This window comes from Calliphora vicina, chromosome 1 (assembly GCF_958450345.1).
Source record: "Calliphora vicina chromosome 1, idCalVici1.1, whole genome shotgun sequence".
Lineage (NCBI taxonomy): Eukaryota > Metazoa > Arthropoda > Insecta > Diptera > Calliphoridae > Calliphora > Calliphora vicina.
This window is the reverse complement of record NC_088780.1, coordinates 146,538,940-146,552,954: the sequence shown is the minus strand read 5'-3', so window position 1 is coordinate 146,552,954 and position 14,015 is coordinate 146,538,940. Positions and strand designations below refer to the sequence as shown.

The following is a 14,015-nucleotide window of genomic DNA, read 5'->3' as shown; positions in this document are numbered from 1 at the left end:
GCGCCTAATTCCATTCCATGTTTTCTTCCCACTACTAATTTGAATTACCAGCAACTACTGTACTTTAAAAAAAAACTTTATAGGGAGGAATCAATCATTTTCGCTCGGCATTAGCCCTTCCAAATTTGTTAAAACATAGGTTCTTTATTGTCATATAAAATTTGAACTTGCACTTGTCTAGTGATGCTTATGTTTCAATAGAATATATATTATCCTAAAAATCTTTTTTTTTAACTCTACATATTGTTTCAAAAAATTGTACTGGAACAAAGGATATCTCAAAAAGATTTTCACCCAAAAATCCGAAGAAATAAGATAAATATATCAAATTTGAATTTGAATTTGAAGTTGCAACTTCAAAGTTAATATAAAATTCATACCTTTAACTGTCATTTCACTCAAGCGAATTTTTAACTTAAAATTAAAAGCAGTTTTCTCTCTTTTTGAATCAATTTAAAAAAAAAAACCTTTTTCATATTTTGTAATAAATTTAAAAAATTTCGGAACTATTTCTAGGCCCTTATGTCCCGCATAAAATATAAAGGAATTTTCTCTTATTAAAGACATTCAAAACATTTACTTATGTTAGCATTATCAGCAATTAGTATATTTTTATTTTTTGTACACAGCTTGCATTTACTTTTAATAAAGTTATTTTAATTTCTTTACAGCCCACATTTATTTAGTTAAATTTAACGAAATAATTATCCTTATCAATTTTAACGATTTGTTTATGCCAAAATAAACAATATTTTTAAAAAGTACTTTTGATAAGAGAAACTTTTTTTACATTTAAAATAACAACACCCACGCGACAGCAAAACCACAATGCAGTGAAACTTTCCTGAATATCATCATTTCAACTGAAACGTCCTACTCTGTGCAAATCACAAGTGAAAAAATACAGTCAAATACCGTTAATATATTGCTTTTAAAAAAAGCCTTCTTACTTTTTCTCGTTCCGTTTTTTTGTTGGGCCAAATATGGAAAACAAGGAAGTTTATTATTAAAATTTAAATCATTTTCTCCCAAAAAGGCATACAAATAATAATGATTTCTTATGATGTGAAAAAATTAAAAAAAAAAGAGTTCAACTTTTTATTTTCACCAGATGTGTGTCAAGCCCATGTTCAATTGAGTTTGTAAGATTGTTGTTAACTGCAGGCTGTGCAAATATATATAATTATTTATTTGTTTTATATTTGAATGTTAACGTGTTTTTTTTAACAAAGGTTTTTAATATTGTATATTCGTTTAGCAAATAATTTTATAAATGTAGATGTTTTTTTATATTTTTAATTTATATTTGTTTATTGCATTATGGTAATTATTATTTACATGTTCACAGCCAATTAATTATTGCTTTAGTTTAAGTGAACATGATTGTATATGAAAATGATTTTTTTTAAGTTATTGATTAAAAGTAAAGCCTAAAAGTATGTGACAGAATTTAGAATGTAAACAATTTTTCAAGATTTGAATGAAGTTTATTTAAAATAACCTTCTGGATAGTGAAAGTTATTTGTTACATCCCAACAAAAAATAATGGAAGTGCATCTTTACATATGACATTTTAATCACATCTAAAGTTGCAAATGAATCTTTTCTACCTCTGAAGATGTGATTTTAAATATGGGTATTTGACACTGAATTATAAATATTTCGTTGATGTAATTGTTTCCTACATTTTTTGAATTTTATAAAATTTATTAAAACCTGTAAAAATTGGTATACAAATAATTTTTACATTTTTTAATCATTAAAATTAATCAACCATTGTCTCATAAATTTTATAACTACATTAAAATCAATTCATAAATGCTCAATTACATCACTTTTTCATCTATTATTTATATTTCCATCCAAGATGCCAAAAATATAGGTATCCACTACCTACATTAAAATAACACCTTAAAATCGAAATTTAATCGCATCGAAAGCATCGAATTTATTAAGTAAAAAGTTGTCAAAAATGAACAACATCCCTCCAATGACAAGCTAATGTAAAATTCATAGCTTTTTCACCAAAATTGGAAGTACATCAAGCATGCTATTTGTTGTGAAAATTCTGCATCTTCTTCCTCACTTTTTTTGCTGGGATAATATTTTCATCGATAGTGATTGATATGTTATGCTTAAAAAATCAAAATATGATTTAAAAATAATAAAAAAAAATTTGCACTTATATTTTTGTGCGTTTTATGCGGATTCAAATTTATGCGATTTTTTTTTTAGAATTTTAACAGATTTAAAAATTTTAGATGTTTTTTTAAATTATAGTGATGAAAAGTATATTTTACAATATGATTATATCATCTAGTGATGAAAGTGAAGTGAAAGTTGTACCAATTCCAAAACGATGCATAATACAGTTATTCAGTGATTCAGATTAATCATACATACAGTGAGTGTCACTCAAAATCGTACAACATATTTTTTTTTTTTAAATATTATGAAATTATACAGGCAATAATAGGTGATTATATAAAAAATTAAAAGTAATTTTATTAATTGGAACAAAAAATATGTATTTCAACAAAAAAGTTAACAAAACCTCAATTCGTTAAAAAAATATTAATGAAAATTAAAGAACATCACAAAATTCATATTTCACTTAAATTCGTACAATTATATTAAATTATAATTAAAACTTTAAAAATTAAAAAAAATGTTAATATTAAATAATCCTAATACTTTGTAGGGTATCATTTGCTATTTTTTAGTGCCTTTACGATTTTAAATGAAGCGTTGATATTCTGGGCACTGACAGTCTTACCCAATTTTTTTATTTGTGGATAAGGCAATTAAAATTATACCCAATTTTCTAATAGGTAATAGCACACACAATATAAAAATAGCATTTTAAAATATTTCCAAAACATCAACTTTCTAAAACTAATGAATAAAATTTGACTACGATGGTGTACGATTTTAAGTGACATTCACTGTATTACAGAATTTCCTTAAAAAATGTTTTAGCTTATTTTTTGGATCATTTTCAGTTTTTTCTGTAATTAATGAATTAATATTATATTTTTGTTTATTTTTTTAAACGGGTTTTGTTTTTACTGTTTAAATAAATGAAATAAATAAATTTTGGTGGATTTTTTTATGCGATTTTGTTTTGGTTTTTTTAACCCTGCTGTTAGACCCCTTTCACACTTACCAATTTAGTTGCGCAAGTCTCTTGCCCAACAACAAAACAGCATGTAAAATTTTCTTCTCCTTAACCCGACATTACCTCGGGCATCTACAAACATAAGAGACTTGCGCAACTAAATTGCCTAGTGTGAAAGGGGTCTTAGGTTAAGCCAATTTGGTCCAATTTTTTAATTGCTTCCATTGTAATTTTTGAACGGTGATATATACTGACTTAGTTTTTTAGCTCAAGTGGCCTTTTTATAAACCAATGCTATATACAAAAATTCAAGGATCTGACTTAAGACAGGACTAAGAAAAATAAAAAAAATACGAATCTTAGCTTAAGGGAACATAGTATATTTTCGTCGATTTTCTTTGATTTTTTTACATTTATTTAAAAAGAAATAAGTATTTATTAGTTTGTTTCATATGTTTTCTGAAATATAATTAACTTCCGAATCTGAAATATCGGAGTCACTTTCTGCATTGAGCAGTTCTTGCACTTCATCTTTTTTTATTAAAAAAACTGCACACAAAGTGTACCAAGCATTTGCAAATATTTGTGCTTCTTTACAACAAAAATCAAAAACGGGGAATCCCACAATTATCTATTACACATTTAATCTATGTTGATTAAAAAAAATAAAAAAGTGGAATCCTATACTTGTTTTTTACATTAGCAGTTTATATGGACCAAATGGTCCATTAACCTAACATTCGTAAGTTTTTTCTAAAATTTGAATTTATGCGGCTGTTCAGAATTTTGGAACGAAATTAGTTTTTATATGAAGCTAGAATATCGTTTTATGCGAATTCTATTTATGCGTTTTTTTTTTTGGAACGCATCTATCACATAAAACGAGACCTGAGTGTAATTAAATATGACTCGATCAATGATTAAAAATTACACAACAGCTTCGAACCTTAATTTTCATCTCGTATTAAATGACTATGAAAATCTTTAACTGTGTAAATGATCTTACAAAACCTTTCGTTACCGAAATCTTTTTTAAATCAAAATTTCAATACAAAATGTTATGAATATTTTTGATACTTTAAAATAAATATCGAATATTTATTAAAGCAAAATGTTTTGAAATGATAATATTTAATTGATATAGAAATGAAGAGATTTATTGTCAGTTTCACGATGTCGAAAGAAGTTAGTCGACAACATTTGATACTATTTACAACAACAAATTCTACAAAAAAAACTTTTTGTCGAACCAATATACATATGTATTGCCCATTGACGACAAAAAATAATATTTTTATTAAAAAATATGTATATAAAAAATTATGCAAAAAAATTTAGCAACAATTTTACAGCAAAATGTGTGATTCGGATAGATAATTAGTAGATATAGTTATTAGACAAGCATTTGCATATAAATTCGTCCAATGGTTTATTTGTATCTTAGTATCATATGGTATTCCTATAGCATAGGAAATGTTATAAATTATTTAGTGCATATTTTTACAATTCATTAATTTGTACTGTTTTAATAAATTATTTTTTAATAGTTGAAATATATTTAAATATTAATTAAGGATAATTGCATTAATTTTAATTTTGTTATTATTTTAATTTGTTTATATCACATTTTTCCTCGATAGTATAGTGATAAGTATCCCCTAGTATATTTCTTCATTAAATTAGGTAATTTATATTAATTTCATTAGGGTAGTCCCAAAATAGTTGTGGATATTCTGAATTAAAATAAATGTTTAATTCATGCTAAGATACCGTATCTCATAATTTTTGTTTCAGGTTTACTATTTGGTGAGCAGGAATTTTCGAATATGTTTGAATTTATACGAAAATTTATGGCACGGAATTAAAATTGGGTTTTTAAGACCTTTCACATGACACCAATATTTCATGTTTTCTTTGCGAGAAATATGAAACAAATCATAAAAACCTTAAATCCGGCTAAATACTGAAGAAACCAGGGAAACAATTTGAGAAATAGTATCTTAGAAAGACTTAAATTTTTGTTTTAGTCAGGAACATCCACAATATTTTCTTTGGGACACCTAATGTACATGTATAACCTCTTCTATTGCAATTGAAATTTTACAAAAGAAAAGTTATAACCTATTTAACGTATTATTTTATGTGTAAGATTGTTATTTAATATTTTAAACATTATTCCTCGACAATAAAGCGATTAGCATGACATTATATAACACCTTTTTTATTTGTAAAGAGTAGGCATATTTGAGGTTATGAAGTAAATTGGCTGTCAAATAATGAAATGTCAAGAATTGAGCTGTCATCCTTTGACATGTATTTGGTTTCAGCAAGAAGTCCCTGCGAGCCGGCCAAATAATTCAGTTGTTGCTTAAGAAATAAGCCATACAAGCGAAGCGTTTTCATAAAATTTTCAAAATTTCTAAAGAACGAACGTCTGCTGGACATCATATTCCATTAATTAATTCCCATATTTATACTTTACATTAGTATAAATTTAGAAATCTGTGTTTTCAAGCCAAGTTACTTCATATCTTCAGATTAAACATTTTTTTAAACCGTGATAACCTTACCATAGTAATTTACTCCAACGGATTTTTAGCGTTGAAGTACTTATTTTTGTTCATACAAAACTCTAACTACACTACATCTTTTATATACAACGACTAATATCTCATATTTCTAAACATTTCAACATAAGTTTCCTCGATAGTTAGTGATAAGTATCCTAATTTCCAAAACTCCAATCAACACCCTCCCTCCCATAAATAGGTTTGAAAATTTAAAGAAATTCGCGCATTTAACTCTAAATATGTACATAGGTATATGTGGGAATTGCGAGAATTCTATACTGCCATAATTACTAGCGCATTTAAGTTATTTTTTAATTTTTTAAGTTCGCTATTCTTGGTGAGAAAATATTAACATTATAAGCAAAAAAAAGCACGTTTTCATATTAAATTATTTAATAATAAAAGCATTTAAAAAAGGTATGGAACTTTTTTCTCGCATATATGCAAAACTAAATTATTAGAGTAAATTTATTATTCTGGCTCGATTTCTTTTTAATGCTTTATTTTTCAAATAAATTGGCAAAATTATACCTATTATGTGGTCCACTTATTTATATCATGAGGTAAAAAAGTTCAAAATTTTCCACAACCATCTAATTTCCAAAACTTAGTGAAAAGCCAATAAATTTTAAGTTAACGTGACATTGCACATATGTTTCTTAATACTGTAAAATTTCGATATTTTGATGTTATTTTTAGGTAAAGAAAAGACCTCTATAATTTTTGTATTTTTGTCCCAAAATCAATTAAGGTGACGTTTGTAAAATATGAACTCCATTATTTTTTTGCTGGGTAACCATCATTTTGTTATTTAAACTTAATTTTTGCAGTAAATCAATCAATTTTTAAAAACAAATTTTTGAAGGTTAGGTATTCAAGATTTAGCCAACTTGCTTAAAAGTAATTATTTCAAAAAAAAAGTTTTGTCGATATCTTGATATACTTTCCACCCTAACATATAGATAGACACATACATAAAACATAAGAACTACAAATACAACTACTTAAAGCTAAATATGATATTTAACTTCTTTTTTACTCACGTTGATTCCTTCGAAACTCTGGAACTGGCATCCGATTCATGACGACGACGTTTGGCAACCGAACGAGTATTTTTATAACGTGGCCTAAAAGTAAAAAAGCCAATATCAGCATTAATAAAATTATATAAAACTAATAACAAAGATCTTAGGGTAAGGTCACACAATGCAAATTTATGATGAAAAAAACGTAACCAATAATGAATTATAAAAGCTATTTTACTTAGAATAGTCGGGTATGTAATTTTGTTTTAAAGGGGTTACGCTTTTTTTGCTGGGGAAATATTTGAAAGATGCATGACCGTACTTTTAGATCTCGAAACTTACGGTGAAGTTACTTCAGTAGCTACGGGAGAATTTTCCTCTGAATCCACACGCCTACGTTTATCACGCACTCCACCAGATGAGCGGTCCCTAGAATGATGACGTCTTCTTGTGCGGGGCATCTAAAATCATACCATAAACATGTTGCATATAAATATTTATTTATGTATTGTATGTGGCATGTACAAAACATTAATCACTTAATTTTTGGGGCTACAACTAAATTTGAACCTCATGATCAGGTATTATGAACAATCATAATTACATGATTAATTAATTAATAAAAATAAAAGAATAATACAAATATAAAGGTAAATAGAAATAAAATATGTTAAATATTTTAATTAATAATCGCATGTGGCATGTGTGTAAGAAATAAATACAACTACACAAAAGAGTTCACCACTCCTGTACCCTCCTCTAGTTCCATTAACAATTCCTCTTCTTCTTCTTCACATGCAGTGATATTGAACTAAACAACTAAATTTAATATATAAATTTAATACGCATTAATTACCTTTTTTAGTTTAAAACAATTTGTGCAATTTATGTGTTTGGAATGAAAAAGGTCAACACCAACAAAACAAACAATAACCAGCAATAGAAACTAATATTCAGTTTTTTTTTTGTATTGAAAATTTAAAAGCAAAAATCAAAACTCGTTTTTGCAAAAACACTTTTTTAGCAGACGGACGACGACAACGACAAGCCAAAAATGAAATAGTGTGAGCAAAAAAAATTGATTTTTATTTTATTCTACACTTGGTGTTTTTCTCGATTTTGCAAAATGTTTCAGGCAAAATTAAACAAATTTTACTTTTAGGTTTTTAACTTTTTATTTTAATGGTAGCATTTAGTTTTGGCTTGCCAATAGTTTTGTTAAATTTTAATAAAGCTGTTTAGAAAAACGTCTTTCTGTAAATTTTCTTCACACAAATTTTCCTTGTTGGAATTAGTGCTGTAAAAGTATTCACTATTTGAGTAGTCAGTACTCAACAAGGTGTCGTGCTTGTCAAAATACACTTTGCAACCACTGTTGCCAGATATTTTTGGTATAAAATCGTCAAAATAATCAAATTTTTTTTAAATCGTCAAAAAATCGGGAAAAACAAAAATAGCTAATTTTTAGTAGACATTTTGCCAGACAGCAATTCGGTAAAGAACTTTGAAGCAAAAAAGTAAAAGTACACCTGTTGTGTACTTCCAGGTCAATATGAAAAAAGGCCGTTGAGTGGAATTCAAACCATAATGTCAATTTTGTACAACACCCAATCCAATGGGAAGATTTCCCGAAAAAGTGGATAAATATATAAATACTAGGGTATTCAATCGATTAACCGTTAATCGGTTAACCGATTAATTTTTGTCGATTAACTGTTCGAATAATTTAAAATTGCCGATTTTCAAATAACAAATAAACCGATTAATTTGTTTCGATTAACCGATTAACCGAAATTCCTTTTTTTTGCACTTTAACATATTTTTTTTGTAATTATTTTTCCATTTCAATTCAATTAGAAATTTCAAATTAAAATTATATATTTTTTCGAACATCCAAGACAAATGTGTAGTGAGAATAACAACTGACATATTTATACCTTACACCACCATAGTGGGGAGGGTATAAAGCGTTTGTGCAGATGTTTGTAACGCCCACTGCGTAGATTAAACGATGTCCATCCGTCTGGCTGGCTGGTCGGCCCGCTGTCCATGTAAACCTTGTGCGCAGAGATATTTCGATCAAATTTGGTACATATTATTTTTTCGGCCCAAGGACGAAGCCTATTGAAACTGGCTGAAATCGGTCCATTATTTCACCTAGCCCCCATACAAATGTCCTTCCGAAATTGGACTTTATCTGTCATAAATGTTTAATTTATGTATGTATCTCCACAAATTCCGCTCCAAATAAGTTTATATATACAAAATTCATGTAACCAAATTTTGTTACGATCGGTCCATAATTAGTCATAGCTCCCATATAGACCCGCTTCCGAAAATCACTTTAACGTGCATAAATCGCTTAAAAATGTTGGTATACCCACAAAATTCAACATAGTTAACTTTAATATAGACGTAAATCACACGACCTAATTTCATGGTGATCGGTCCATAATTGGTTATAGCTCCCATATAAGGCTTACTTCCGAAAATCATTCAAAAATATATATTATTGAAATTTTAAAAGAAAAATGTTTTTGCTCTTTTACTTAGTGTAGAGTATTATATGGTCGGGCTTGATCTACAATCAGCAAAAAGTTTTTTCCAAGTCAAGTTTTATTAAATCTAAAGAAAAAAATTTTTTAAAAGTAAAAATTATATTCTTATATTCAGAAGATCTCACTAAAATCCTAAAATAACTAAAATGTGTATACAAAAAGGATCTCAAATACCATATTTGCTATTATTTTTTGGTTGAATTGTTATGTTTTGTTTGTTTTTTTGCTTTTGTACACAAAATTTGTGGTTATATTTTCAATTTAAAATAGATATTATTCGGTTAATCGAATAATTTTAAATTAACCGATTATTAACCGAATAAATCTAAACCCCGATTAATTATATGCTCGGTTAACCGATTAAACCAGAAACCCGATTAATTGAATACCCTAATAAATACCGAATAATAATATGCCAATATTTTAATGTTGGATTATTTTTATGTTGAACGATTTATGTTTTATTTAACACAATACAACTATCTGTTTTTTTACGAATAAGGTATGTACATTAGGGAGATAACTATTGACATTTTTGCAAATATGCAAATTGGCATAGCATAGTTGAATAGAGCATTAAAAAATATGAAAAACCACGGTATTATTTTTTCGCAGTATTTTCGCCAAAATTAGTTATCCCCCTAATGTACATAGACAATATGGATGGATATCATATGAAAGGCATTTATTTCAAAGACTGAAAATGGGTCGTTAGTAAAGGTACATAGAAATCCTTTATTCTTTAATATACAAAATATTTTAATATAAAAAAATCAATTTAAAAATTATTTGTCGATTTATCAGTATTTTGAAAATTGTTCAAAATTTTAGGTCAACGAAATTTTTATCAATTTCTTACCAACTTTTTTAATAGAGCTCACAGATATACAAAACGATAGTTATAAGCAGGGCAACCAAAAATATGCTCTAAAAAAGTGTTTTATGCGCATAAAATATGCACTTATGCTCTTAAAATATAAAAAATATGCACTTTAAAATTTGGTTGGTTGGTTTTTGTTGAATTTCAAAGTTTTATTAAACAAATAAATAGAAAGTAAAAAAAAAATATTGAGCTCATAAATTAAATTTGGTTATTATACATGAAAATAGTCTGATTCAATTCATTTTATTATTGCAATAAATTACTTAAGTTTTCAAATTTTCAAATTAAATCTTTGTTTTAGATTTCCGTAGAGTTTCTTAGACAATCTTAATCAATTGATTAATTCAATTTTAAACTGTCTAATACTTAAATTTTTTTAGTAATTATTAGGATAATATTTGACTTTCAGAATTCATGTGCCGCAATTTGTATAGGATCAGTAGGGAGAGGATATTATGCATAAATAGTAAAATATAGAAATGAAAAATTTCAATGCAAACACTACAATTATATTAAGAAAACCAAATAATTAAAAAAAAAAGAAAATATGCAACAAAAATATGCATTTATTAGCTAAATATACCAAAATATGCTATAAAAAGCAAAATATGATAAGATATGCTGTAAAGAGAAAAATATGCAAAAATATGCACAAACAAATCTATGGCAAAAATCGTAAAATTGTCCGAAAGGAATAAATAACTAACTCATATGTTTATACGACGCACAGCAAAAAATATGATATTGCATACTTTTGATTGCCCTGTTTACAAGTATTCAATAAATGTTTCTTGAATCGTTTTTGCTTTAATCCAAGTTAATTCATATTAAAGCCAAATTCTTACCAACTCACAGTTTTATAACAATTTTATTGTCCATTTCAGTTGTATAATTTTTTATTAATTTACAATGGAATGGCATACAATTGTTTTAATATATAGTCCTTTGAGAAAAAAGCTTGATATTTACAGAGTTGTTCAATAAGAAGTTTTAGACAAATTTACTAGATTGTGGTAAAATATGGCTAAACTCTAGTTTATGGGTGCCACTCCGGACCGATACCAAATTTTTACCAGTGGTATGTTTCATGAATATGACAGTATAGTTTTTTTGGTCGCCGGTCCATAGTTCGACAGATATGGGACTCCAAAGTTCAAATATTATTTATGTTGTATTTTTTTTTCATCGCAAGTAATGATTCGTTGGAAATATGACATGCAAAATCGTCTTTCAAGGTCTCTTGGCTTCAGTTCGTATGGCACATAATTTATCTGCTTTTGGATGAATTGTGATGCTCGCAAACATTTTAAATTGCTGTTTGAGTAGCTCCCAATGTTTTTGTTGAGTTTTACAACAATTTCCAATTTTTGGTCTTCTTTTCAAATTAAAGAAGTCAAGCTAAACTTCACGCATATGACGATTGGTTGGTACAAAATTCAAATACATATAAGTTATTAAAAACAAAAATTGTGTACAATATCCCTAATTTTTAAGTCATACACCTAATAAAATACAATTCGGATCAAAATTCGAAAATCCTGAATTTGGTCCAAATATGTCATTAAATTGTGATGCTTAATATCTGATTTTATAAGTATTTCAAATAAAATCCAATAACAAATATCAAATATTGAACAGTCAGTCGAAAATTTAGGAAATAGGGTTTGAGAATATGAGCCTAAGTAGCATTCCAGTGATTTCACTGAAATAATTAAGAATTAGCTCAGATATTGTGTGCAAAAACGAAAAAAAAAGTTTGCATTTCGATAAAAATAAACCACTGAATTTAAATGTAGAAAAAAAAAATAACTTTTATGTTAAAAAGTGGAGAATTTTAAGCGTAACCTACAAAATGACCCAAAAGTTTGTCATAAAATAGGTATTACAATCTTATAGACTTCAAAATTTCGCATCTGGCAATATCAATTCGGAACTTTAAATAAAGCTTTTCTTAAAAGCTTTAAGAAAATAAAGAATTTTTTAATTAATAAGCTAATATTTTGCAAAGTAGCATAAACAAAATCAAGAAAGCAATATAATGTATACCTACAAATTATTAAACGTTTTTATCAGTAGTTCACATGTATGTACTTCAAAAGCAGTTATAATTTCCCAAAATGTTCCACTCGAGTAATTTGCAATTCTATTTTAAAACTCTGTGTTGCTTTTGTCTATTGATCACTTTTTCTTTTACGCACATGATAAGTTATTCATTCAAGAAAAAAGCGCGAAAATGCAAATACAAAAACAAGCGTCCATAAATAAATATGTATCAATCTGAACAACAATTAAAGTAAGAAAATAATTAACAAAAAAAACTAATAGTATTTCGTCACAAAGCAAAACAAATCATAAACAAAACAATGACCCGAAAAAAGAATACAAACAAATACAATCGATACAAGAATAACAAATAATAAAATATACTGGGTCAAGCCCGACCTTCTGATACGCTACACCGAGTTCATCATTAAAAACACTTAAAATTTTCATGGGAGCTATTTGCTTTGTGATTATGGACCGATCGTGACATGACTTTTGTAGATATATAACTTATTTGTATTGAATTTCATTCTTAAGATATTTATGCTCGTTAGAGTGATTTTCGGAAGTGGCCCTTATATGGTAGCTAGGGCTAATTATGGACCGATCGTCACAAAATTGAGTAGCATTATTTTCTTATATATGAAATTTATTTGTATTGTATTTGTATTGGTGACGTGATTTATAAAATTAGGGCCTAAGATATTTCAAGATTTATGCTCATAAATAAAGTTTCGAGAGTGGGTCTTATAATGGATCATTGGTAAATTATGGACCGATCGGAGGTACTAAATTTGGTAGTGCGAGTTCAGTTTATATAAAACTTTTTTGTGTTAATTTTCGTTTGGATTTGGTTTTATCAGAGCTTAACTATTTTCAGATAGGGCAGTTATATGAGAGTTAGGAAAAATAATGGACTGATTCTAAACAAATTCCATAAGCTTTGTCCGTGAGATAATAGAACAATCAGGTTGGTTTTGGAACAATATTTTTGCACGTTGCAAACAGCAGCACTAACCCAATATACCCCATAAAAACAAATCATGCATGCACCTGACTGAGCACACAAAAACAGACGTCAGTGGAAATTATAATAAACACTAATAGCTGATAATGAAAATGTTGTAGATAATAGAAATATAATGAGAAGCTTAAATACGACAGTTGAGTTTTCCTGGTACATACCTTTTGAGGTTTCTCGACTGGTCTAGTAAAATTGGCCTTCGAGGTTGCAGGAGTTGATGCAGTGGCAGTGTTGTTACTTGAAGCAGTTGTTAAAGAACTTGGTGAATAGGTAAGAGCCAATAATGAGGGTGATGTTACAGCTGGAAAATATAATCTATTCCAAAGCAAATTCACCAAATTCGATACACGTTTCCAAGTGGTTGAGGCAGGTTTTTGCAGGCTTATGTACATGGAGATAATCCACAATGATAAATAATCCTTTTTGAAATGTATTTATAAGTTTGTATTGCTAGTAAACACTTTTTTTATTTTATTCAAATCATACAAGCTTTTGCTTACATTTGATTTTTTTCTTTTCTCACTGGCACAAACACAATTTTTTAACACTTCTTTTTAATTTGATTTTACGTTATGTTGTTTTTATGTTTTGCTTGCAAAACGTCAAATCGGCAAAACCAGAATACACAACAACAAAATTAATGAGTACGATAAAATAAAAAGCTGAATATGTCAAAATTCACATTTCACATTGGCTAGACAGAGTCAACTATATTAAACACTTGCTGTAGGAAAACAAAAAACAACACAAGCCGCAAGTGAAATTAAGCAAAGAAATTAAAGAAAATTCGCTGC

At 27.6% G+C, this 14,015-nt stretch overlaps 1 protein-coding gene across 3 annotated transcripts in view; it reads right to left on the bottom strand.

Moving 5' to 3' along the window:
- Positions 1-13,801, bottom strand: part of LOC135964035 (uncharacterized) — a 137,084-nt gene extending 123,283 nt beyond the window's left edge. The window contains exons 1-3 of one of the 3 annotated variants that reach the window (XM_065516089.1): positions 13,383-13,801; positions 7,056-7,174; positions 6,732-6,815 (exon numbers count right to left, since the gene is read on the bottom strand). In XM_065516089.1, coding sequence (XP_065372161.1) covers positions 6,732-6,815; positions 7,056-7,174; positions 13,383-13,613 — 434 coding nt within the window. In that variant the 5' untranslated portion in view covers positions 13,614-13,801. The remainder of the gene's footprint in view (positions 1-6,731; positions 6,816-7,055; positions 7,175-13,382) is intronic. The other 2 variants (XM_065516088.1, XM_065516087.1) reach the window with 2 other exon arrangements.
- Between the last annotated feature and the right edge of the window lie 214 nt (positions 13,802-14,015).